Source organism: Mustela erminea, chromosome 6 (genome assembly GCF_009829155.1).
Source record: "Mustela erminea isolate mMusErm1 chromosome 6, mMusErm1.Pri, whole genome shotgun sequence".
Taxonomy (NCBI): domain Eukaryota; kingdom Metazoa; phylum Chordata; class Mammalia; order Carnivora; family Mustelidae; genus Mustela; species Mustela erminea.
The window spans coordinates 55,355,608-55,380,270 of record NC_045619.1 but is presented as its reverse complement, the minus strand read 5'-3'; the positions used below and the strand labels follow the sequence as shown (position 1 = coordinate 55,380,270).

The window sequence follows — 24,663 nt, the reverse complement described above, 5'->3', positions numbered from 1 at the left end:
ATATGTTTTTACTTTCAGTTACCAAAACCATAGGAAATGATGGAAGAAACAGGCTCAGATTCTTTGTTTTTTACACATCAAGAAGGGGAAAACCTATTGCAGATTTAAATTACTTCACAGTGCCAACTTCAAACCTGGGGATTTTTCTTTTTGTTCACCTAAGAACATGAATTTTATGGAAGAATGGAAGATGTGAGTCCAGAGATGGGAATTGACAGCAGTGCTAATACTTGAGCCTTCTCTCTGCTAGTTTGTAATGAACCTGGGGCCTGTTGCCAAGTCCTTGGTTGGGAGTTTTGGACACTATGAAAATATATTCACATTTATTATGTGACTTATTTTTCATCGGTGTATTTGACCTTAAGATTTGTGTTACTTAGGATTTGTGTGTGTTATTGTGGAAAACAGGATGTTTTAATGGGCAGAATCAAGTTTTGATAAAATTTAGAAATGTTTGAGTTTTTCTGTTTTTGTTAATAGGCAGGCAGTGGTTAAAGGTTCCCTTCCACATCCTTTTGCCTTGACATTATTTGAGGACACATTGTACTGGACTGACTGGAATACACACTCCATTTTGGCTTGCAACAAGTACACTGGCGAGGGTCTGCGTGAAATCCATTCTAACATCTTCTCTCCCATGGATATACATGCCTTCAGCCAACAGAGGCAGCCAAATGGTAAGTGATCTTGGTTTTTAAATTGCAAGTTGGAATAGCTTTAGCACTCAGATGTCTGGCTTTAGTGAAGGCAGGAGCAGAGAGGTCATATCCAAAGGTAGTGGGAAGGAATTAAACATGGGGAAAATGTCAAAATGTAATTCAGGTTAAACAGCAGCCTAAGCCATTTGTAGTTTGTTATCTATCACTATTGGCCACCTTAATTCCTTTGTTTGGATCTGGGGTTATGGTGGTTGAGAAGAGAGAAATAAAATAAGAAGCTGAGATAGCTAAGCTTATATACAAATGCATTTCTTTATATTATTTCTCTCTAGTGTGTTTTTAAAAAGAAGCACTTTTTAAAAATAGAAACCTCTGTGACTCTAACTGGTGAATTTAAGTTCCTTAGATTGCCTGATGAAATACCTGCTTAAACTTTTCTGTGCACATTCCCTTTCCAACCTTTCCCCCGCCCAACATTCCCCCGCCCCAACCTTTTTTCTTAGTTTTGCTTCTGTTTTTGGTCAACCTATGCAGTGACTTGGACTTCGACTGCTGGCAACAATTTCTTGTAAGAGAGGAGTAGAACTAGGTTTAAAAGGAATATGAGAATGTTAAGTGTTCGGCACTTGTATATAAATAAATGTCTGGCATGTGTCTAAGTATATTTCAGATTGTATTCCATAGCCAAAAATAAAGGGTATTTTGATTGTGCATTGCTTTGTATTAGCTCTGTCCATTTAGGGGGAGATAGTTAAATAATATATTATATTGGAATCTGATGATCATGAGTCCATAAAAATGTTTTAAAATATATGTGCTACCCTTTTTAAAAAATGCTGTATGAATTTTTTATTATCATGGTTAGCCGTTAGGAGAGAATTTCCCTGTTTTTTTGTTTTTAATGGCACTGTTGAACCTTTATGTTTTACTAGTTTCAAAATTTGCAGTCATCATTGCTTTACGTTTCATATTTGGTTGGTCTCCATCTTATGTTGTTGTTTTATGAATATTATTTAAATCCATCCCTTTCCATAGTTTTGACAAAAGTGTTAATTAATCTCTGCTTTTCTGTTTTTCCTCTTTTAATCAACCATGCCTATCCTTTCCAGTTAATCTTTCCAAAGTGGATTTTTTACCATTCTAATTACCATCTTTGCTTTCAGTGCCATCCACCACAATTTGTTCCCATTCTCTCTGCTCACTCAGCTCTAGTTCTTATTAGTCAACAGAAATCTGAATATTTAGTTAGACTATTTGCCTTATTATTTTTCCCAGTGTATAGCCTTCAAGCTCTTACTCATACAGTTTTACCACATTTGAAATGTCCTCCTATCTTTCCTATCCTTCAGGGGTCCTGTCATGTCCTATGTCCTCCATGAAAGTTTTCTTCTTTAATTCCTAGTGATTTACTTTCTATTTGACTCTATAGTTACTTACGGTCTGTCATGTGCAAGATAATGCTTAGTTTCATTGTTTTGTATAATTTTCTAGCTTGTTAATTTTGGTGTACTGACTAGATTGTAAGCTCTTTTAGGGCAGGGGACTCCTGCTTTATTTCTTGTGTATTCCTCTTTGGGTACAGAATGCTAAGTCATTTCTCACTGATTAATTCCCTTCCTTGCAAATGGTTTGGTAGCCAAGCACCTGGATGACATTTGGTAGTAATTTCATTTATCACAGTTGCTCATGTTATGGTTGTTAACCTTTATGTACCTAGAGAGAGGGAGGGCATCCATAATCATTGGTATTAATCAATGTGATTTATATTTGACAGCTACAAATCCATGTGGAATTGATAATGGTGGTTGTTCTCACTTGTGTTTGATGTCTCCAGTCAAACCTTTTTATCAGTGTGCTTGCCCAACGGGGGTCAAACTCCTGGAGAATGGAAAAACCTGCAAAGATGGTAAGAAGATGGTCTCCAAGAAGGAAAAAATTCAGATAGCAACTGAAATTCTTTATGATTTATTTTATTTCTCTATAATAATTTCTGTAGGTTGCAGTATTTGGGAGACTAGTTGCTTGATCTTTGTCATCACAATCAATTTATATAACGAATTGTTTTGTGTTTTAGGGCATCTCTTTAATACTGTTTTGTAAGTTATTTTAGCATTTTAACTAAATTCTTAATGTGCTATTTTTGAAGAAAATTAGGTGCTATTTCTTTTTTTATGAAATGTCAATCATTTATATCACAGTGGGTTCTTGAAAATGAATATTTGAAAATGAGAGATCATAAGTAGGCAGAGATGCAGGCAGAGAGAGAGGAGGAAGCAGGCTGCCTGCTGATCAGAGAGCCTGACGCGGGACTCAATTTCAGAAACCTGGGATTATGACCTGAGCCGAAGGCAGAGGCTTAACCCACTGAGCCACCCAGGTGCTCCCGAGTATTACTTCTCTTAAAAGAGGGGGGATATATATATATATATATATTTTTTAAGATTTTATTTATTTATTAGACAGAGATCACAGTAGGCAGAGAGGCAGGCAGAGAGAGAGAGGGGAAGCAGGCTCCCTGCTGAGCAGAGAGCCCGATATGGGGCTTGATCCCAGGACCCTGAGATCATGACCTGAGCCGAAGGCAGCGGCTTAACCCACTGAGCCACCCAGACACCCAAAAGAATATATTTTTAACAGTAGGTAGTATTTGTAAATAAAGAACCTCTGCAAGGAAGCAGTGTTTATTAAACTTTAAACTATAATGACTTATCATGGGGTAGATATATTTCTAAAAAATTATTGAATGATATTTTTAATTGCCTTTTAACAACTGAGATGTACTTTCAGAAGAAGAAAAAATATTCCATGTTCTGTTTTTAAAGCAACCTCTTTCTATTCTTAACCACTGCCTCTTTCCCTTACTCTCTTAATTCCCTATAGAAAGAGGGCATATCGGGGAAATATGTTGACTTAGGACATTTCAGGGGACTTCTGATTTGGGAGTACACCAGTTCTTCTCTTTTTCTTCTTAATGAGAATGTTATTTTTCATTCTTACCTCTATGGATCACTCTCTGGTCTTCTAGCCACCAGCAAGACCTGGTGAGAAAATTGTTGCATTTAGCAGTGGCTTCTTTATGTAACTGTGAAAAGCAGAAACCTTTATTTCAGAGTAGGTTACAGAGTTCCTGGCAAGGGGGTCAGGGAGTCAGAGGGATGGAATTGAGTTGGTGTACAGGATATTTGTCATGACTTGGCATTGATAAATTATCCTCCTAGTCAAAGGTGAAGCTGGCTGACTCTTGTCAGACAGTTTCCATGGCAAACAACAATTTGGTTTCAATTTAAAACAAAAGGTTTTTGTAATGTTTTTGTTTAAAAATGTAGCCTGACTTTAAAACAGAGGATTTATTTTAGCAATAGTGGTCTGACTACTGCCTCACATGTTTAACTAGTATTTTGAATTTTAGATGTGCATTCGGCATATAGTAGCTTCAAATTAACTATACTGTTTTGATCACCTTGCTCAAATTAACAGCTTCACTTTCTATGACTTCTTTGTTTGCAGAGTTTTGGGACTGGCTCCTTTTGGTATTTAGCAGAGGCAGTGAATGGTACAGAGTTACTCCTGCTTGGTGACTGCTATGGCATTTAGGACTGTATTTTCTCTGAGATCAAGTTCATTTATAATTAGTCCTTGAGTCAAAAAGCTGTTGTTGAGAGCTTTACTCTTCTTCTCAGTTTTTTCAACTGTAATTCCAGATTGATGTGAAGCTAAATGCCAGTATTTTCTTTTAGTCTCACTTCTTTGGGAATCTTTTTTCACTCTTCAGATGTCAGCTTCCTTATTATCTTTTATAATAGTTAGCTGATTTTACTGGTGCTGTACTTGAACAATTAAAAAATCGAAACAAACAAAAGATTGAGCTTAACGTCCTCATCCTCAGCTGTGTTTTTATTCAGTACTACTTTGAGTTAAAAACATTTCATAAATAAATCTGATTTAAAACTCGGTGAAATAAAAATTTGAAAATGTTTCTTTTCTGGGCACCTGGGTGGCTCAGTTGGTTAAGTGACTGACTTCAGCTCAAGTCATGATCCCAGAGTTCAAGTCCTGCATCAGGCTCTCAGCTCCATAGGGAGTCTGCTTCTCCCTCTGACCTTCTCCCCTCTCATGCTATCTATCTCACTGTCTCTCTCTCAAATAAATAAATAAAATCTTGAAAAAAAAAGAAAGTGTTTCTTTTCTAATGACAGTAATAATATATTAGCTAATATTTACCAAATACTTATATGTTCAGTATATTCCTGAATTTTACACGGATCTTATTTAATCTTCAGAGCAATCCTTGAAATACAGATGAAGAAACTAGGTTTAGAGAGATGAAGTTTTGCCTAAGTTTGTATAGGAACTTGAGTCCACCAGTTCTGTCAGATCCACAACTCTTACTCTTAAGTAGTATGACATTTAAGTGTTTCCCTCTCTTTGCTGCTGCTTTTTCCTTTACCATAGCTCTCTCTGTCATTAATTATGTCAGGCATTGCCTTATAGGTCTCTTTGTTAAGACAGCTTAACTGAAATACAATTTACATGCTATAAATTTCAGTCATTTCAAGTGTACAATTCAGTGGTTTTTGACTAATTTATAATTGTGAAACCATCACAATCCAGTTTTAGAACACTCTCATCAAACACAAAAGATCTTTGTCTTGGATTCATTACCTTTGTGAACATACTTCTCAAACAAAGGATCTATATCCTATTTCTCCTTCTTCCTTTAATATTTAGCTATTCAACCTCTTAGTCATTACCTAGGCACTCTTCATTATACCTTTAAGTAGCTATTATTAATTCCAGGGACTATATAACAAATGAACCTAAGAAGGAATCAGAACTTGATTTGAGGAACTGAGCCATTATAGAGCTTGACCTCATAGTCAAGCTCTTCCTAGTTCACTGTGTTACTTTCTACTTCTACCCAAAATGGACCCCAAGTATCCATTTATACTCCTTTACTTTTCATTCCTGAAGAAGTTCTACGTTCTTTATTTAGAGTTTTATTTAAATTTTGCCTGTGGGTTTCGATTTTTTCTTCATTTATCTCACTTTATTGTTCTAGGTGCCACTGAATTACTGCTTTTAGCACGAAGGACAGACTTGAGACGCATTTCTTTGGATACACCAGATTTCACAGACATTGTTTTGCAATTAGAAGACATCCGTCATGCCATTGCCATAGATTATGATCCTGTGGAAGGCTATATATACTGGACTGATGATGAAGTGAGGGCCATTCGCCGCTCATTCATAGATGGATCTGGCAGTCAGTTTGTGGTCACCGCTCAAATTGCGCATCCTGATGGCATTGCTGTTGACTGGGTTGCCCGAAATCTTTATTGGACAGACACTGGCACTGATCGGATAGAAGTGACAAGGCTGAATGGGACCATGAGGAAGATCTTGATTTCAGAGGACTTAGAGGAACCCCGGGCTATTGTGTTAGATCCCATGGTTGGGTAAGAAGCTCTGCTGATAGAAAACTTTGTCTGGTGTTTCTGTTTTCTACAGGTTCCTAAAAGCATTGAGAAAAACAATATGAAGTATGTGTTGTTTTTCAATAAACATTTTTAGAGCATAGTGATTAGAATAAAATCTCAAGTTAACGAATTGCTAGGGTTTTTTCCTTGAATGTTTTGAATACTTTTCCTTTCTAAATTAAGTCAATGCTTGCTGATTTGGGGTGTTGGCTACACATTTTGCTGAGGTTGCATCATGACCATGAAAAATATGGAAAGAAAATGTTTTCAGAACTTCCCCTAGAAGATTTAATTTCGTCCCATTTTTGGTACTTCTAGAATGATATGGTATATCCCAAGATACATAAATGACTTGATTTTTTTTTTTGGTCATAGCACCCTGACCACAGTGTAGGGAAACACAGCTTTCTATATACTCACCAATGTTATTTGTTACTATGAGATTCATTCTAAAGGTGAACATAGTGACAAATTATTATACGTTAGTGTATATCAATGCCTTGGAGCCACTTAAACTCCCAGGAACCACAGCAATTACTTGGCACTACTGAAGGAGTTAACATACTGGTTGGTTAGTTTGTCATCTGAATATCACTATTGGGATAGCCTTTTTATGTCAGGTGAGAAGCCAGCAAGAAAAAAAGATGACTGAGGTGTCTGGCTGGCTCAGTCAGGAAAGCATGCAACTTCTGATCTTGGGGTTGTGAGTTCAAGCCCCATGTTGGGTATAGAGATTACTTAAATAAATAAAAAGTTTAGAAAAAAGAAAAAGATGATTGTTAGTGGAAAGAAGCACAAAATATTTTGAAGAAACATAACTAAAAATAGAACTCATTATTGGAAGACATTTTTATGATCATTTCTGGAAAACACTGATCTGAAAATATCCTATAAGGATGTATATACTATTATGTCTGTGTTAAACATAAATTTTGAGTATGTTTAAGTCCTTTTTTTTTCCTTCTACGGCGTTAACTGATACCAGTGTAATAGGAGGGGTGGACCTTACCTTTAGAATGTCTGAAAGTTACAGTTTATTATCTGTTTTTAGCTCATTTTTTGTATACTTCCATAGGTATATGTATTGGACTGACTGGGGAGAAATTCCGAAAATTGAGCGAGCAGCTCTGGATGGTTCCGACCGAGTAGTGTTGGTTAACACTTCTCTTGGTTGGCCAAATGGTTTAGCCTTGGATTATGATGAAGGCAAAATATACTGGGGAGATGCCAAAACAGACAAAATTGAGGTTTGTTCTTGCTTTTTCATTTTAAAACCAGTTTTATAATGGTTTTTAAGTTGATGTTAATTTGATACAGATCTTCTTGCCTCCTGTCTGGGGTGCGAGAGATATCTTTTACAGAAATTTTATTCAACTTTAAGAATGCTAGGGATTATGTATTCTTCTTCCACTGAACTCTAAGATTTCTGAGCTCTCTACTGGCATGAGAAATCGATATTCCTCTATTTCTAGCCCTAAAAGCTTATGTGAGTGATTTTCCTTATTATGGATAAAGCCACTGTATGAATTTCCTAGGGACAGTTTCTGCACAAATCAAATATTATATAAGACCTATACTGGAAGAGCTGTTATTTCTGTCAGGAGAACAAAGCCCATATGTGTATATATAACTTTTACTGTTAGTAGTGTTGGAAACAGGTAGTGGCATATATTAAGTATTAAGGTGGTTACATGCAAACAATTTTTAAATTGACTTATGAGCTGTGTAGGAAAAAGATTAATTAACTAGAACTTGGGGGAAAATGTTTACCATATGGTAGAATTAAGTTGTGGCAATCAGAATAGAATTCTGGTAGAAACAGCCAGTGGTGAATCACAATAAACCAGTGGTTTATCACAATGTTTTGTAGATGGCATATACCTTGATGTTGAATGTGAGCTCTGAATTTCACAACTTTGAGTTGGGCTGTGCTCGAGGTCCTACGGATCATGTACTTAAAACAGTTTCTTGTACAGTATTTCTTTGGGGGATGCATGACCTCTCATGTAAGGAGTGACTTGGAATGGCTATTCAGAGCCATAGCACTTATCTCCTAACATAGATAATTGGGGCTCCAGAGCCATTATTTTAGAAAGGTAATTCTTAGGAGTGCCAGAGACTCTGAGGGAAAAATAAAGGGCCTTCTTTTCAGAATGGAAACTTGGAATAGAAAAACCCATTCGTATTTCACAAGGCTCAAATACTAAAAACTTCATTACTTATTTGTGCAGCTGGTTTGCATTAATAGAAAATTTTGCATAGACTTGAGTATATAAATTTTCTCCCTCTTAGTGTTTCGTTGCCCCCTCCTTAAATCCACCTTAGTGTTTGAATCTTTAGCAGCTTTGAGTGTGGTGCTAATGAGATGAAAGTTACGGGCTCTCTTTATTTATTTATTTATTTATTTATTTATTTATTTATTTATTAGATAGGGTATTAGCTTCCTACTTGGGTCAGCCTGACTATAAATTGCACACCCATTTCTAAGCAGTTCACAGATGTGTATTGTTGACCAGCTGTGGACCATACATGAGAGTATAGGTATTACTACTCTTAGAAAAACGTTTAAAGCTCATGTGTCCTACAAGAGTGTTTGTACATAAGGGAAGAATACTTGATTTATTATTTTTTAGGGATTTAAAAAATTCTGTTGTTGGTATCTTTTTAAGCTTACTATGACTGATTGATTAGATTGTAAATAAGACATTTGTTTCTTACTTGGAGTTTTTCAGGTCTTATTTCCCACACTTCAGGTTACTTTTAGTATTTAGATATAGAAATTTATTCAAAATCACGAATAGTTTAGGATGATTTAGGTAGAGAACTGAGAATTTTTGGAGGTTCTGAGTGACAGTGTTTGGAAATAAGAATGAATCCTATTATATAACAAAATATAATATTGATTAAATAGGATTTATTTTCTTGGTCTGCAATGCCATAGATCTTAAAATTAGCATTGATTCTGACCTGTTCTGTCTTCTAGAGCTATATACATGTGTATGCAGTGGTGTCATTTCCTTCCTCACTTCCTTTTTTCCTTCTTCCTTCACTGGTACCAGCATCCTTAAAAGCCTGCCTTTCTCATCTATTTCTCCTCTTCCAGGTTTGCTCTGTGTCCTCTTTGACAGATTATTTGGTGTTAGTGGTACATCTATCTCCACCAGATTATACATACAAAGACCTCCCTTATACTTTGCCCTGGAGATTCTGATGAAGTTTCTCTAATGGAGCATTAATGCTTTTGTCATTTTCTTTTCATAGGCATATCTGGGAAGTAGAGAGTAGGTGTTATTATTTATTCTCTTAATTTATGATGATGTGTAAAATTTCTGGTGTACAGCATATTAAGGAAAGAGCACAGCTCTTCATCTAAATTAATCTTGCATAATTAGAGGGGAAAAAACATTAGTTTCTCTTTCTGAAACTGTTGATGATTATAAGAGCAACTGCCACAACCAACTTTTCATCTCCCTTTACCCGATTCTAGGTTGAATATAGTGAACTTGAAAACTTTTGGAAAAATATATAATTTTTTAAATGCTTCTCTTTCTAAAGCCATTATTTGCTAACCTTTTAGTATGTAGCAGGTGATCCTATCTACTGATCTTATCCTGGTCTAGGTGATATGCTTCCCAACTTTTTGATAAAGCTGTTTTTTCCTGGGACCCTAAGAAAATATTAAATAATAGTTGTAGAGCCTTGTTCTCTTATGAAAGACTTTGAATTTACTTGGGATGAGACTGTATGAGTTTATAGTACATTTGAAAAGAAAAGATTGTGATTTGGTAAAGTTTTACATACTGATATAAGGCATAGGAAACTCTTCATTTTAATTGGGTCTTATGGGGAGAGCTCAGAATGTTCATCCACCTGTGCTCTCTGTACCTTCAGATCAGGTTCTCTCTCTCTTTTCTGCAAGTGGTGATATAACAGATGCTGGATATATTGGAGAGCTATGGGGTTCAGGTTTGGTTTTTATTGTGCAGAGTTGCAGAAAGAACATAAAGGTTTGTCTCGGATTTATAACGAGCTTCTGCAAAGAGAGATGGTACACAGGGAATTGCTAATGATACCACATTTTTTAAAAGATAGTCATAATATTGGCTGGTGCTTTAATACAAGAAAGTCTTAGGGGGACCTGGGTGGCACAGTTGGTTGGGCATCCTACTCTTGGTTTTGGCGTGGGTTGTGGTCTCAGGGTCATGGGATTGAGCCTGTGTTGGGCTCCATGTTGAGCAGGGAGTTTGCTTGGGACTCTCCCCTGCTCTCCTGCTCTCTCTTTCTAAAATAAATAAATCTTTAAAAAAAAAAGAGAGAGAGAGAGAATGTGTCTGTGAGGATAAATCTGATTTTTCTACCTGTTAGCTGATAGTGACCACATATCTGTAGGTGTTATATAAAAGTTGCATGCTGGTACTTGTTTATGCTTATTCATTATGCTAAAATCATTTCATCACCTTTTACAAACAAGCGTCTTGTTTACTTGTCTGCACTGTGCTCCCTTTCACCCCCCACCCCTAGGCCCACCCGAGTGTTACTACAGTATTCTAGGGCTTCCTTATGCATTAGCAGAAAGGATCATGTCTGTTTTTCTGATTGGACATTCCTCAAATAAGCCTTTATTTCTTTTTTATAAGACCCTTCAGTAGGCAGAAGCACATTGTGTCTTAACATTTGTATTTTTCTTGGTCAGGTTTCACTGCCAAAAACATCTATAGCACTGAGGGTATGTAGTATTGCTTTTTAGTAGCAGAGACATATCATTAATAATTTAGAAGTTTAAAGCATTTTGTTGCCATTATATAAAATTAAGAATGTTACATTAGCTTGGGGTTTTTTGTTTTGTTTTGAGGATGCTTTTCTCATTATATACAACTTACTGATTGAAAAAATTAATCACTGTGCTTTGAATCACTGGTTTTATTGAAATGATGTCAGTTAAATTATTCTCACAATGTATTTTTTTTATTATATGCTTTTTATTTCATTTTTCCTTCTTTGATTTTTGAGCTTCTGACAAACACAACAATGCCTACTAATTATAGATAAAAAGAGATGTCTTACCTAATTTATGGGCATGTAGATTTGTTTTTAGTCTTTTACTACAAATTCCCTGCTTTAGAGAAATAGAATGTCCATAGGTAGTTTGTCCAAATTTAATTATACCTGGCACAACTTTGGGAAACAAATTATTAGGGCCTTAAGTACGAAGAAATTTTGAATAAAGAGGGTATTATTGTTTAGGATGTTTGCTGAAAACTTGATAGTTGGTGAATGATTTATTTCATATTCTAAGCCTGAAATTACAGGGCTACATTTTCCCCTTGTGACAACTTCCTCTGTTTTATCAATACGCTAATTTGTTTTCCAAGTATTCAGGTTTCTTTGTAATTTCTTTGTCTGGCATCTTTAGCCTGTGTATTGTGAAAGTCTGTTAAAGTACACAAGGGCCCATTATGATTTTTCTTAATCGTTTGTTTCTAAGATTAATTCTTCCTTAAGAAATTAATATAATCATCTGCTGTTGAGATAAAGCTCTTTGATTATATGACAAGTACCAACAGGTACTTCCTTTTGAATCTTTGCCAGTTTAAAACATTCAGTGCTCCTTAAAATTGATTTTATTTTCAATTTTAGGGAAATATTCAAGATAATGAGCCTAAATACCTGAATCTTTGCCCATTTCTACTCCTTTCTAACACTATATGAATGTATGTGAATGTATATTTTTCCCCGTTTGTTCCTGGCATATTATAACTGAAGAATGATATTGATAAAATACCATCATTAGATTCCTCAGCTCAACAGAATACCTGGATTAGCAGCTTATATTCATTGAGATGTAAACATGGTGCTATCCTTTTATATCATCTTGCATCTGTTTGGAGTTATTTTATGATAACATATTTTTGAATTCCTATTTGAAAGTTACCTTTTGATGTACAATTTAAGCAACATTATTTAACTTGTTATAATCTACAGCAGCCAAAGTAGTACATCATCTAATTATATGTCCTGTTGTCTCATTATCCACTCTGCTGTGTCTGGCTCTAAAAAAATTATTACACATATATAATGAGAGAAACTTGCTTGATGATGATTATAATCATGCTTTCCTGAAATGCCACAACAAACCCTTAGAGCCTCACCAAACAAGATACTTTGCCTCACTTAGGAGTTAGTGTAGTTTTATCTATGTAAATTAGGAAATTTTCGTGCATGTTATTTTAGTGACCAAGTTTGAACTTGCTCTTGGATCGTTTTTAAAATGTTCTGTTGTTAACCTTCTTCTCATGTTTTAGCATAAAACTGTATAATATGTGTGGAGATATTTTTCGTTTCAATTTTCCTTTTTTGTTTCTTTGGTTTTTGTACTCCTGAAGTAAAGGAGTGCTGATTTTAATGTCCTACTTTCTTAAAAAGAGAAGTTAGCTTCTTTACAATTGGTAACGGTGTTTAGCTGTTATGAGTGGTAATTAATCTCTAGATCTTTATTGAAACATTTTGTAATAGCACACCCTGACCTTAATTCTTGTTTGATTTTTCATTTAACTGAGCGACCTTAGATACTTCACATAACAATCTGGTCTTTGTATTTTGACCAGTAAGATCATTTAAACCAGATGATCTTTAGGTTTCTTCCCATTGTTACATTTTCCAGTGTTTTTTGGTACTAACTGCATTATTTTAGATTACAAACAAATAACACATTTGCCTTGGAAGAGTTCCTTAAAGGAAATTTATATTCAGGTGACATGAATATTTTCTTTTTTCTTTAAAACATTCCTTATCTACAGTGCATTGAATCCCTATTAACTAAAGAAAACTTGCCTATTAGGGGTTCAAAATCTTTAGTAATTCAATTTTCCTGAAAGCAACTTCTCCTTGTAATATTTGTTTATATTCTCTATTGACCTATATACAAGCTATTCCATTATTAACATGCTTGGGAAGTTTAAATAAATGTTTAAAGCTGTTGTTTGAAATTAGTCAAACATGTAAATGTTTTTTATTAATGGAGTCCGTGTAAAACATTATTTTTTGAGAGGTTATTTCTCTGTAGGTGGCAAACTATTATATTTTTCAGGGCTCTTAGAGATTTTATTTTTACTGATTTTTAAATGGTTTGGAAGGGGTAGGCAGTGAAATACTGGTAAAGACCACAATTCGGGGACTTCTTAGGAGGGAATTTACAAAACTCTGAGCAGTTAAAAGTGACAAGTATTTTTAACTTCCTACTTAAATTTAAAATTATCACTAGCTATTTAAAGATCTGTAATAGTTAAGTTAGCCAAAATGAAGAAAGGCTTCTCCTTTTTTTTTTTTTTCTTTTTGGCATTTTAAATGTAGTTTACAATTTAAAAATTTAGACCTTTTAAGAATATTACAAGGCAGGCCCTGTGATTTTTTTTTTTTGTTGAACTCATAGATTTCCCAAACTATTCATTCATTGTACTGTAATTTTTTGTTGTTGTTAGATTTGATCTGAAATAACAAAATCTTGGAGAAGGATTAGACTTCCTTTGGTTATAGTTAGATTTTTGTATTTGTTTAGTATTTCATTTATAATTAGGAGCTTCTGAAATTTTCCAGGCTTCTAGAGTTTCTAAGTAGGAATGAAATTAGAGGCTTTATGCAATTAATATCACCCCATTCAGAGATTTTTTGTTTTGTTGTTCATTTATTTTTGATTTTGGGTTAACTAATGACTTGGCTTTTATATTTGGTTGCGATTTATAATATTGCTTTTATGTTTTAGCTGCAGTGTTACTCTTAAAATATGAAAAAAACCCTCCTATGCCATAACGGATTTCATTAGTTTCGAGAGAGTAAGTAAACAGTGTTTCATGGGTTTTCAAATTGTTTTTGCATTAAAAAACCGTTTTTAGTTCTCATAAAATTAACTATGGTTTCTAGATATAATGCCTACAGAAGCAGTAGTTCTTTCTGCTCCAGGTTTCTCTTCCTAAAATTCAGCATTCTTTGGCGCTTTTTGTTTAATTTGCTTCTTTTATTTGCCTGAGGTCATAAACTTCCTGTTTTAGGAGAAAAAAAAGAATGGAATTCCAATTTCCTGATTCCTAATACAGTACTTTTTGTGTTGTGCTCCGTTGCCTCTTTTTTAGACTATTCATTTTGAGATAATTTCAGACTCAGTATTTGCAATACTAGATCTCTCACCCAGTTTTCATTCTACATACTTACAGAACAATTATCAACACTAGGAATTTAACATTGATGCGATTTCCATTATTCCTATTATATTTATTGATTGGAATTTTCCTGTAAGAAAGAGCTATTCCCTCTCTATTCAGCTTGTCATATGTATATTAATATGGAACCATGGATATTTATTGTTTAAAATTGTAGAATATTATAAGGTTATATTCCATTATTATTGTTGCAAATATTGTCCCAGAATTGGAATTAGTAGCCCCTTCAACTTGATACCTGTGACCTTTTCATGAGCCTCCATCTCCTTTTTTTAATTGTCGGTTAAAAAAAAAAATTGTATGAAATCTTCCATAACCACCTTTAGACAGAGAGAAGAGTAGTGCTAATTATGTGCATGTTGTTGTGCAACACAATCTCTAGAATTTTTCATCTTGCAAAACTGAAATTCTGTCAAACAACTTCCTTTTCCCCCCTGTCCCGGCAACCATCATTTTTTAATCTAAGAGTTTGACTTCTTTAGATACCTAAAGTGGGATCATATAGTATTATCTCATAGTTTGCTGACTTATTTTACTTAGCGTAACATCCTCATAGTTCCTCCATTTTGTAGCATATAACAGGATTCTCTTCTTAAAGGCCAAATAATATTTTATTTTATGTATGCACCGTTTTTCTTTATCTGTTCATCCATCAGATAAAGGATATTTAGGATGGTTCCTCCTTTTGGGTGTTACACGTAGTACTTCAGTGAACATGGATGTGCAAATAAGTATCTCTTTGAGATCCTGTTTTCAGTTCTTTTAGATATATACCCAGAAGTGGGATTGTGGATCATGTGGTGATTCTGTTTTTAGTTTTTCAAGGAACCTCCCTTATTTTAAAGCACTTTCTAGAACAATAATATATTCAATTTTATCTTACATTTCTCTTTCCTCAGCCCTGGACTCAGCTATTACTCTAAGGAGCCATAGTTCTATTTAATGAAGAATAGTATCTTTTTTTTTTTTTAAGATTTTATTTATTCCTTTGAGAGAGAGAGCACAAGCAGGGGGAGAGGTAGAGGGAGAGGGAGAAGCAGGCTCCCTGTGCAGCAGGGAGGCTCAATCCCAGGACCCTGGGATCATGACCTGAGCCGAAGGCAGACTCTCAACCATCTGAGCCACTGAAGAATAGTATTTAAAAACCAGTATCTGGGGAGTGACTGGCTGGCTCATTTGGAAGAGCATGCAGCTCTTGATCTCAGGATCTTGAGTTTGAGCCTCACATTGGGTGGAGAGATTACTTTTAAAAAAAAATTAAAAAAAATAAAAATATATGAACATAAGGCACGCTCACTGGTACTGGAGTACTTTGCCTTTGAGTAATAAGCTGTTGATTATTATTTCTACTCAGACTCCAAGTTGAATTTATTTAAGTTGTGCTTGAAGAGAATGAAAGGAAAGGGAGCAGTTTTCCCTAGTTAAAATGTTTATGTTTTCCCACATTAGCGTTGATGGTATAGTGGTGAGCATAGCTGCCTTCCCGCATTAGAGGTTTTTTTTTTGAAGACCTTAGGACAGTGGGACTCTCAGAAATGTCTCATGAAATAGTTGAGTATAATTGACCAGGGCGGTGTTGTATTCATCATAATGATGCCTTGAATTGAAAATCTCTTCTTAACTTCTAGTTTTCCTGGGTAATTTTGGTTTTAGAAAGCTTTGGTCACAGTAGCAATTCTTAGCTCTATCTGTAAAAGAGCATAATAACTGCAGCCATTTAATGCTCTAAGCATGACTCCTTGAAAAAATAAAACTACTCAATCAACTATGGTATTTTCTCTTTTCACATTAAAAATCACTTGTATTTACTGAGACATAGTAAGTCTTGAACTAGGTTAAAAGGCTTTAAAGGACTGTGATTGCCCTTATGCTCTCTTACCTAGGTGCATGGCATCTCTTTACTTCCCCTGCTAGTTCCAAAGCATTTCTCTTTACTTGTTACCCCAGTGAGCTCCTGAATGATTGAATTGTTCTTTCCATGTGTATATATTCCATTTTTTAAAATACCATTTCTGTGGAATTATACTTTATACCCTATTGTTACCAGTTAGCCTCCAATGAGATCTAGTGTCTCTTTATATGTAAATATTAATTCACTACTTGCATTGGATATTGGCTGGAACATTAGAAGAGGAATGGTTCATTGTGAGCATAAGTTAGGTTTTTCCTTTAGGATGTCATAGTATTCGCACTGTAGCTCATTTTATGATAGGTGCCTGGTTGTCCTGTTGTCATCTATTTCTTGAACGTGTCTAGTCAAGTGAAGTTGCATAGCAACAACTTTGGTAGTAGACTGGCTGCATTCCAAAATTTCATGGGTAATCCTGTCTTGACATTTAATAAGCTGATGAAACTGCTCAAAAAACCAGATGTGATATCTATAGAAGGTTTGCTGTTACCTCCTTTCTGTGGAGATATTCTGGTTAACCCACATCTATTTCCTGGTGTAGTCTATATTCTCAGTGTGGTTTGTAATATTTGGGAATGCCTCAGAATAGTTTAATCCCTACCACAATGTGGTTGAAGCAGTTAAAACCACTGGAGACTCTGGTTCAGATTTGGAGGTAGATTTCAGAAGTGACAGAAGCCTAATGTCAGTTTAACTAATTAAACCACTCTGAGGTAATACAGCAAAGCACACCCTCAGAAGCTGCCAGAAGATTTAATTAGTGTTGGCTCGACTTTTAAAGCACAAGGGTAATCTTTTGGAATTGCTTAAAATGGTTCATTTGTTCTGGGTTCAGAATGTACAAGCAAGCTTTAACCAGGATTTGTGTTGTTATTTTAGACATAAGGGGCTTAAAATCATATTTACAAACCTAATAACCTGTCCAAAACGGTTACTTGTTGGGTATGATAAATGTAATAGTGCTTTTCTTTGAGATAAAGCAACATGTTGTTTTTCACTGTGTTGCTTCTGCCCAGTAGAGATTGTGTGGCTGGTAAAAGAAAAATATTTAGGGGAAAAGCCATTTTCTAATAGAAGTGTCACATCTGCAGAAGTAATGGGAGGAAACAAGAGTTCGGAAAGTCATCATTGGACTCTGTGTAAAGGGGAATATATGGTCTTTAGATGTAAGGTCTCACAATCAGGTTTTTTAAGTTGTTGATCCCTTAATCTCTTCAGAGGATTCTTATAATTGCTTTCCACATCATAACAAAAATGATAACAGCATTTGTTAATGATAGCTATTATTATTATTATTATTATTATTATTCAGGAGCCCTTGGACTTGGACCTTATCTTTCCTCGCTTCTTTTTTTTTTTTTTAATTATGAAAAATTTCATACATGTGGTAAAATAGAGTAAAGATTCTCATGAACTATCAGCTTTAGCCATTATTAGTAGTACCTGGTCAATCTAGAATACTCTCTTAGTGGGCGAGTCAAGGAGATGGCAGATATAGATTATCTTTATTAATATAACTGTGGTTGTAATATTTAAATGTTGGGATAGCTTAAAAGAAATGAAAGAATCAAGACTTTGTCCTTATTCTTACAAATCTCAGCTAGTGTTGAAATTTAAACTTTCAAATGTGATAAAAACTGGGAAAAAAGCATTTTATTAATTTTTTCCCATCAGAAATAATTTTTAAAAAATAATTTTAATCTGTATTAGAATTAAATAGAGCATAGCTGAAGAGGGAGGAAAGACCAAATGGAAGACCCTTATTTGTTTGTGGCTTTACTGAGCCTGAAGGGTATATGGAAGCCTTGCCACAGGCAGGTGTGAGAGAGGACAGAGATGTCCTCTTGAGATCTCTTATGGATATCTAAAAAAAGAGTACATTAATTTTGTTGTACACTCTGTAGTCACCACCATGAAATTCTAATACTGCACAGTTCATTTTGGTAGCCAGTGGCCACATACATCTGTGGAGTACTCAGAAAGTGGTTACTCTAACTAGAGGGGCTTGAAGTGCAAAATACATATATGAAGAAGGCCTTGTATGAAAGAAACATAAGAGTCTCAATAAATTTTTAAGTATTGATTACATGTTGAAATAAAAATGTTTTGGATATGTTGGATTAGATAAAAAACAGTATGTACAGTAAAAAAATTAATTTTAGCTGTTCCTTTTTACTTTTTAAAATCTGGCTACTACAAAATTTAAAATTAGACACGTGACTCACATTTGCGGCTTAAATATTTCTCTTGGGCAGCACTGTTCTAGACTTGACCCTGCTGTAAAAGCTACGGCAGACAACAGGAAGATAGGAAATTAAGGCAAACAGTGTGCTGCTTATAAAATTACATTAAAAAATCTTTAGCTCATCTTAATTACATTGTTTAATTGGAAGTAGATGTGATAGATATAGCTTTAATGTGCACTTTATTTATTCCCTCCCACCATACCCCTTTCTATGTTAGGGGGAAGACTTCTGGTTTTTGCTTTTAAAGTGAAAGAAGAATGATTAGTTAAAAGGGACTAGTGCTGTAGCAGGTAAAGCTACAAAATCCTTAGTAGTGGCTTTTAGGGAACTGTATTTGAGTTCCTGACCACTGTGCTAATCTGAAGATCTTTGTAAGACCTTTATTACCATTTATTGCTCAACAGATGTTTCTAAAAACTTTTTAATATGTCCTTTGCTCATTTTTCTTCTTCCTGAGACCCTGGCTTGCACTTAGAGCAGCATTAGCCCTGATCCATACACCAGTTCTGACAAGAGCCTAGACCAAAGCATTTCTAGCTCTCAAAACTAAGTTATTTCTGCTAATTTATTTGGTGGAAAACCTGACTTGAAGCAACGTAAGGCTATGTGGAGTCTTCATTTATCCAATTTTGTGGGAATATGTATATGTTTTGCTGCACAAAATATTCACGTTTGGCAACTAAGTGCTACCCTGGACCCAGGCAGAGGTGATGTGCTATGTGCATTGTGTTCACCTTTGTAAATACCACAAAAAATCTGAATTCGGAAATATGGCTAGCCTTAAGACTTTCGGATAAGAGATTTTGGACCTCCATTACCACCCCACAGTAAATGAAAATATTTTATTAACCATAATTATGTGCTGAAATGTTTATTTTTAGCACAATCAGAACACAGTGACAGAGGTAAATGAGGTCTTCCTGAAATAGAATTTTGTCATATCACCCTCCTTTAAGTGCTCTCAGAAGTATCATGTTTTCTCTAGTTCTGATCCTGGAATTTCATACCTGCCGTAGGATGGTATCTGCCTAATGTTGTCTCCTTTGAGTCCCTTTAATGTTCTTTCTGCCTCAGTGCATTTCTTTCAAAGTCAGTCACACAAGGCATCTTTGACTGTGTCTTAACATGTGTTATTTCTTTTATGTTCTGGAAAATCCTTTTCTCTTTCTCTTTGTCAAAATTCTTCTAATTCTTCAAGATGGATTCAAGCTCCTACTATTTTGTACACTTTTTCCTGATAAGCTACAGGCCAGAGAGGTGTACATGTGTATGATTTTAATGTAAATATAGTTTATCGCCTCAACTAAATTGTAATACCTTTGCTAGAAGAGGCCGTTTAATTAACTTTTGAGCATTCAGCATGATATCTTTCATGGTGATTCGCATTCATTAGATATGTTTGTCAGTGTTTGATTTGGGGCTGGGGGAGTGGAGTGAGGATCTGGTAGAGCAGCAAAAGTATATGTATTCTAATTACCAAATTGTTTGTTCCTTTTGGCTTACTGTTTTAGTCAACGTACGTCTAAGTAGATAAGCGAACAATCCATTTGGGGGCTGGAAATGGGAATAAGGCTGCATGCCTATAGTTCTCCACTGGTTTCCAGGGCATAGAAAGGGTCTGTATTGTTTTTATTCTTCAGTTTAACGATGTGTGGTTGTTTTGGTCTTTTATTTCCACATATTCTTTTATATTACTGTATCAGCTTTTATTTTGAAGTACTGTATTTTAATAAATCCATTACAGCTATTTAAACATAGCTATATTTGGGGCACCTGGGTGTCTCAGTGGGTTAAGCCTCTGCCTTCGGCTCAGGTCATGATCCCAGGGTCCTGGGATCGAGTCCCACATTGGGCTCTCTGCTCGGTGGAGAGCCTGCTTCCTTCTCTCTCTTTCTCTCTCTCTGCCTGCCTCTCTGCCTACTTGTGATCTCTGTCAAATAAATAAAATCTTAAAAAAAAAAAAAACAACATAGCTATATTTACCTCAAAGGACTAAAGCATTTTATTAAAATAATCTTAAAGGGCAAGAACTAACATTTGCTGAGCATCTGCATATCCAGTACTATGCTATATATTTAATACTATTTTCTTTAATCTTAAATAATTCAGTGATATAAGTTCTTTTCCTGATTTACTTGTGAGGAATTGCCTAGCGGTACCTAGTGAATGATAGAGCTTATATTTGAAATCTCAGTCTATCTAGTTGTGCCAAAACTAGCAAACTAATGTTTGCTAATGATTGGAGATTTGTAGAGAGTGGGAGCATAGAGAGTAACTGCTAAATAGAAGATGCTTAATTGTGTAAGCTAAAAGGATCTTTGGGACTTGTGCTTTTGTTATTTTTCTTACTGTGAGTTTTGGTTTCATTCTTTGCCCATTATCCGGATCATACTAAAGCTGCCATCTTTTAAGTTGTTCATTTATCAAAATGAACAAATAGAAACATGGCAGGCTAAAACAACTGAAAGGAGAAAGAGTTGGTTGACCCTATAATGTTTCTGGAGGAAAAGTTTAAATTCTGTCTTAAAAGAGGTTCAGTATTAGACATTTAGTGTAGCCTTTAGATCAGCAAGTAAATTTTAAAAGGAAGGGCCAGTATTTGGGCATAGTACAGCAAAATTAGTATTAATTTGTTAAATGTAAGATAATGCAGAATAATTGTTTAAGATAATACTGAAACTAGGAATAAAATCAAGTCAGACTTGTTTTAATATATCATAAGCTTATAAGAAATTAGTATTTAGAGTGTTACAGTGCATGATATTTAGTACTATGTGTTAGACACTCTCTGATGGGATGATGAACTCTGTTTAACAGAGAACAGAAGTTCCCTGTTAAGTATATGACATTTTAGATGAGGTAGATGTACATCTTCCAGGAGATGCAGTTGAAGATAACTGAAACTTAGATTAGAACTTTACATATTTCTTATTTTTTTTAACATAAGATAATAGTAGAAGCTATAAGATTTGATAGGCTTTGAAAGATGATTTGCAAAGAAGAACTCAGGAAGCCTTGGAAAGTATCCAACCAGGTTTGAAAAAGGAAGGGGAACTAGTAAAACGAAGAGATAAAAAGCCATGATGGCTATAGGAAAAGAGATAAGATCACATGGTGCCTTGAAAATCTGATGTATAGTTTCAGTGGGGGTTAAGCGTATCAAATGTTAAAAAAAAAAAAAAAAGTAAAAGAGCACAAGAACTGAGAAAAGCAAGGAAGGAGTCATTGACCATTTCTAGTAGATTTATTTCATCTGAGTCATAGATCCGAAGTCAGTTGTAGAGTTAAGGGAATGAGTGGTAAGAGGTGGAGGCAGCTGTTACAGATCACATTCAAAGAATATGGCAGTAAAAACACAATCATTCAACTTCTAAATCGTGTCTTTCTAAGTTGGTGGAAATTGTGTTGTGATAAAGGCAGAAAAAAAGGATCCTGTGGAGAGGGAATCTGGGAAGGAAGGAAATAGTACTGAGAGGAAGTTCTTATAAGGGGCTTAGAGGAAGATGCTGGAGGTCAAGAAATAATCTCTGTATTAGGATGCAGATAAAAATAGAGTTTTTAAAAAAAATTTCCCTACCTAAAATAAAGGCATTTCTATTGTATGTCTAATAAAGGAAAGATTTTCACTCTGATCATAGTTTCCAGACAGTAATACGGTGTGGCCAGAAATTCTTTCTTGGAGCTCTGTTTTTAGGAGGGATCAGGAATGTATTCATTCTCCAAAAATAAAGAGTAGTATGGATTTAAAATTTTTACATGGATTTACAATTTGGGCAAGAATACCTTTCATTCATTCAAATGGCTAAGCTGTAGGATCTAAGGATAAGAATTTACATAAATTTTCATTTTCAGGAAGGTTTCCTGAGTGTCTTAGGAAGTTATCTCCTTTTAAAAAATTATTTAACAAATATTTATTGAGTTCTTTGTCAGACTAATAATAGAAGTGGTGGACACATAAATGGATGAATTAGTTTCCTGCTATTTTAGAAGTTATATTTTAGTTAGATATGTAAACAAATTATTGACCCTTTTTCTTTGCTTAGTCTTTTCTGCTTTTAAATACCAAAGTAATTTTAAGATATAACAGACATAAAGTATGTCCACGAATGATCTGTTGCAAGAAAATATGAATGTAAAAAATCTAGACTCATGTCTCAAGGAGAAATTATTAATTTTAAACAGTATTTAATGTAGGAATTGGATTAGTGTTTATTAATTCTTTTAAACTATATTTTTTCTTATAGAAAACATTCTGTTTAAATACAGATTTATACAGCGGGCTTAATAGAAGTCCTCTTGTATTTGATATGAACAGATAAACATTCAGTTAATATAATCTCTTCTATCAGGTATAACTGAAATATTTATTTATACATACAAGTGAAAATACAAGGATATAGTACAGTTTTGCTCACTCCGTTTTTAAGTACTTTGTTTCCAAGGTTGGGCTCTTCTTGGAAGGTCAGCAAGAATTTTAAAATTTTAAAGAGGAGAGATAAAGATAACATCTGGTTGTCATTCCATTTAGGCAGTCACGGTATTAACTTACAGGGACTATTTCCTACTGATTTTATGGAAAAAAAAATTCATACTTGCATAAAAAATTGGGATACTATTTTTAGGAGGGGGATGCAGAAATTTCTTGCATGTACTTGTTTTTAGTACCAGAATAACATTTCTGAAAGCTAGTTTGCCTGGCACACAGGCCACTTTAATGGTAGAAGTGGTCTCAGCTGGGGACTAGCTAGTTGATGCTTTAGAAGACTTGCTCCATCTTTTAGAACCGAAGATTAGTACATGGTGCTAGAATGTCAGGGACAGAAAAGATGCCTTTGCCACTTCTAGGGAAATTGTTGACCTTTATAATGAGAGTGTCAGAATGAATTTAATAATGTTGCTACCTAGGGTAGTTGGAAAGAGTAGGTACATGCTAGTTACTTGAAACTTAGTTCCAGAGATTTATAAATTCCGGGTGCATTACAGTTATAATCTGAGGAGACTGAGAGATGTATTGAGAGCCCTTTTATCTGTGGACTTTCAAAAAAACTTTAAACAAAAAACAGTGCACAAAAACAGCAGTATAGTAAGCGGAAGGAGTCCTAAAAAATATACTATGTTTCCAAGCTGTGTGATCTTATATGAATTTTAGTTTCCTGCAGAGTAAAAAGATAAAACTCTCAGGAAAAATAAGATGTTATAGAACAAAATATGTAATAAAGTAATGTATACAAAGGTACATTATAAAAACAAATGTACAAGCAAATTTAAGGTAATTGTATTTTATTTTTAATTTTTACATAGTTACTTAATGGAAGAGATAAATACTAAGCTAATATTGTCAGAATTTGTAGAAGGAAGGGTAATAAGAGATTGGAGAAATAGAGATAAAATATGCGCTTACACTGAGTATTTGAAATCATTCTTATTAAATTAGCATGTTGTCCTTTTGTGAAAGAAGGCATTGTAATAGGAATGACCAAGATGACACTTTTCAGTGTTGATACAGCAAGCAGTTGGATTTGTTATTTTTGTATACATTTGAAGAATAAGTACACATCTTTAGTTCTTGTCTTTAAACTTAAATTTGAAGGTTATGAATACTGATGGCACTGGGAGAAGAGTACTAGTAGAAGACAAAATTCCTCACATATTTGGGTTTACCTTGTTGGGTGACTATGTTTACTGGACTGACTGGCAGAGGCGTAGCATTGAAAGAGTACACAAACGAAGTGCAGAGAGAGAAATCATCATAGACCAGCTTCCTGACCTCATGGGCCTAAAGGCTACAAATGTTCATCGAATCATTGGTAAGTAATTCCAAAATTCTCTCAGAGATGAAAACCAGGAATGAGAAAAATACAGAGATATTGGCTTGTTAAGCAGCACTGTAAATTGTTGATGTTTTTTGGAATATAGAAATCATCTGTTCTGTTTTAAGCAGGAATAGGCCTTTTAAATGTAGACTTAGTACTCAAAATATAGTACATAAGCCCATTTCTGACTTGGGCCAGTGCACCAGTCCTTAAGCCATGTGGTGGGACCCTGCTCCTAGGAGGTCACCATATTGATGCTAACTTTATGTGGACAGCAGACTAGCATAGTGCATGCACTACAGCCCAACTCCTGGGCTCAAGTGTTCCTCCTGCCTCAGCCTCCTTA

At 34.8% G+C, this 24,663-nt stretch overlaps 1 protein-coding gene across 2 annotated transcripts in view; it reads left to right on the top strand.

Annotated features, from left to right (window-relative positions):
- The window catches only part of LRP6 (LDL receptor related protein 6), a 173,166-nt gene that overhangs the window by 88,964 nt on the left and 59,539 nt on the right, over nucleotides 1–24,663 (top strand). For both annotated transcript variants that reach the window (XM_032347330.1, XM_032347331.1), the window contains exons 4-8: nucleotides 481–677; nucleotides 2,434–2,565; nucleotides 5,719–6,115; nucleotides 7,212–7,383; nucleotides 24,095–24,311. In XM_032347330.1, coding sequence (XP_032203221.1) covers nucleotides 481–677; nucleotides 2,434–2,565; nucleotides 5,719–6,115; nucleotides 7,212–7,383; nucleotides 24,095–24,311 — 1,115 coding nt within the window. The remainder of the gene's footprint in view (nucleotides 1–480; nucleotides 678–2,433; nucleotides 2,566–5,718; nucleotides 6,116–7,211; nucleotides 7,384–24,094; nucleotides 24,312–24,663) is intronic.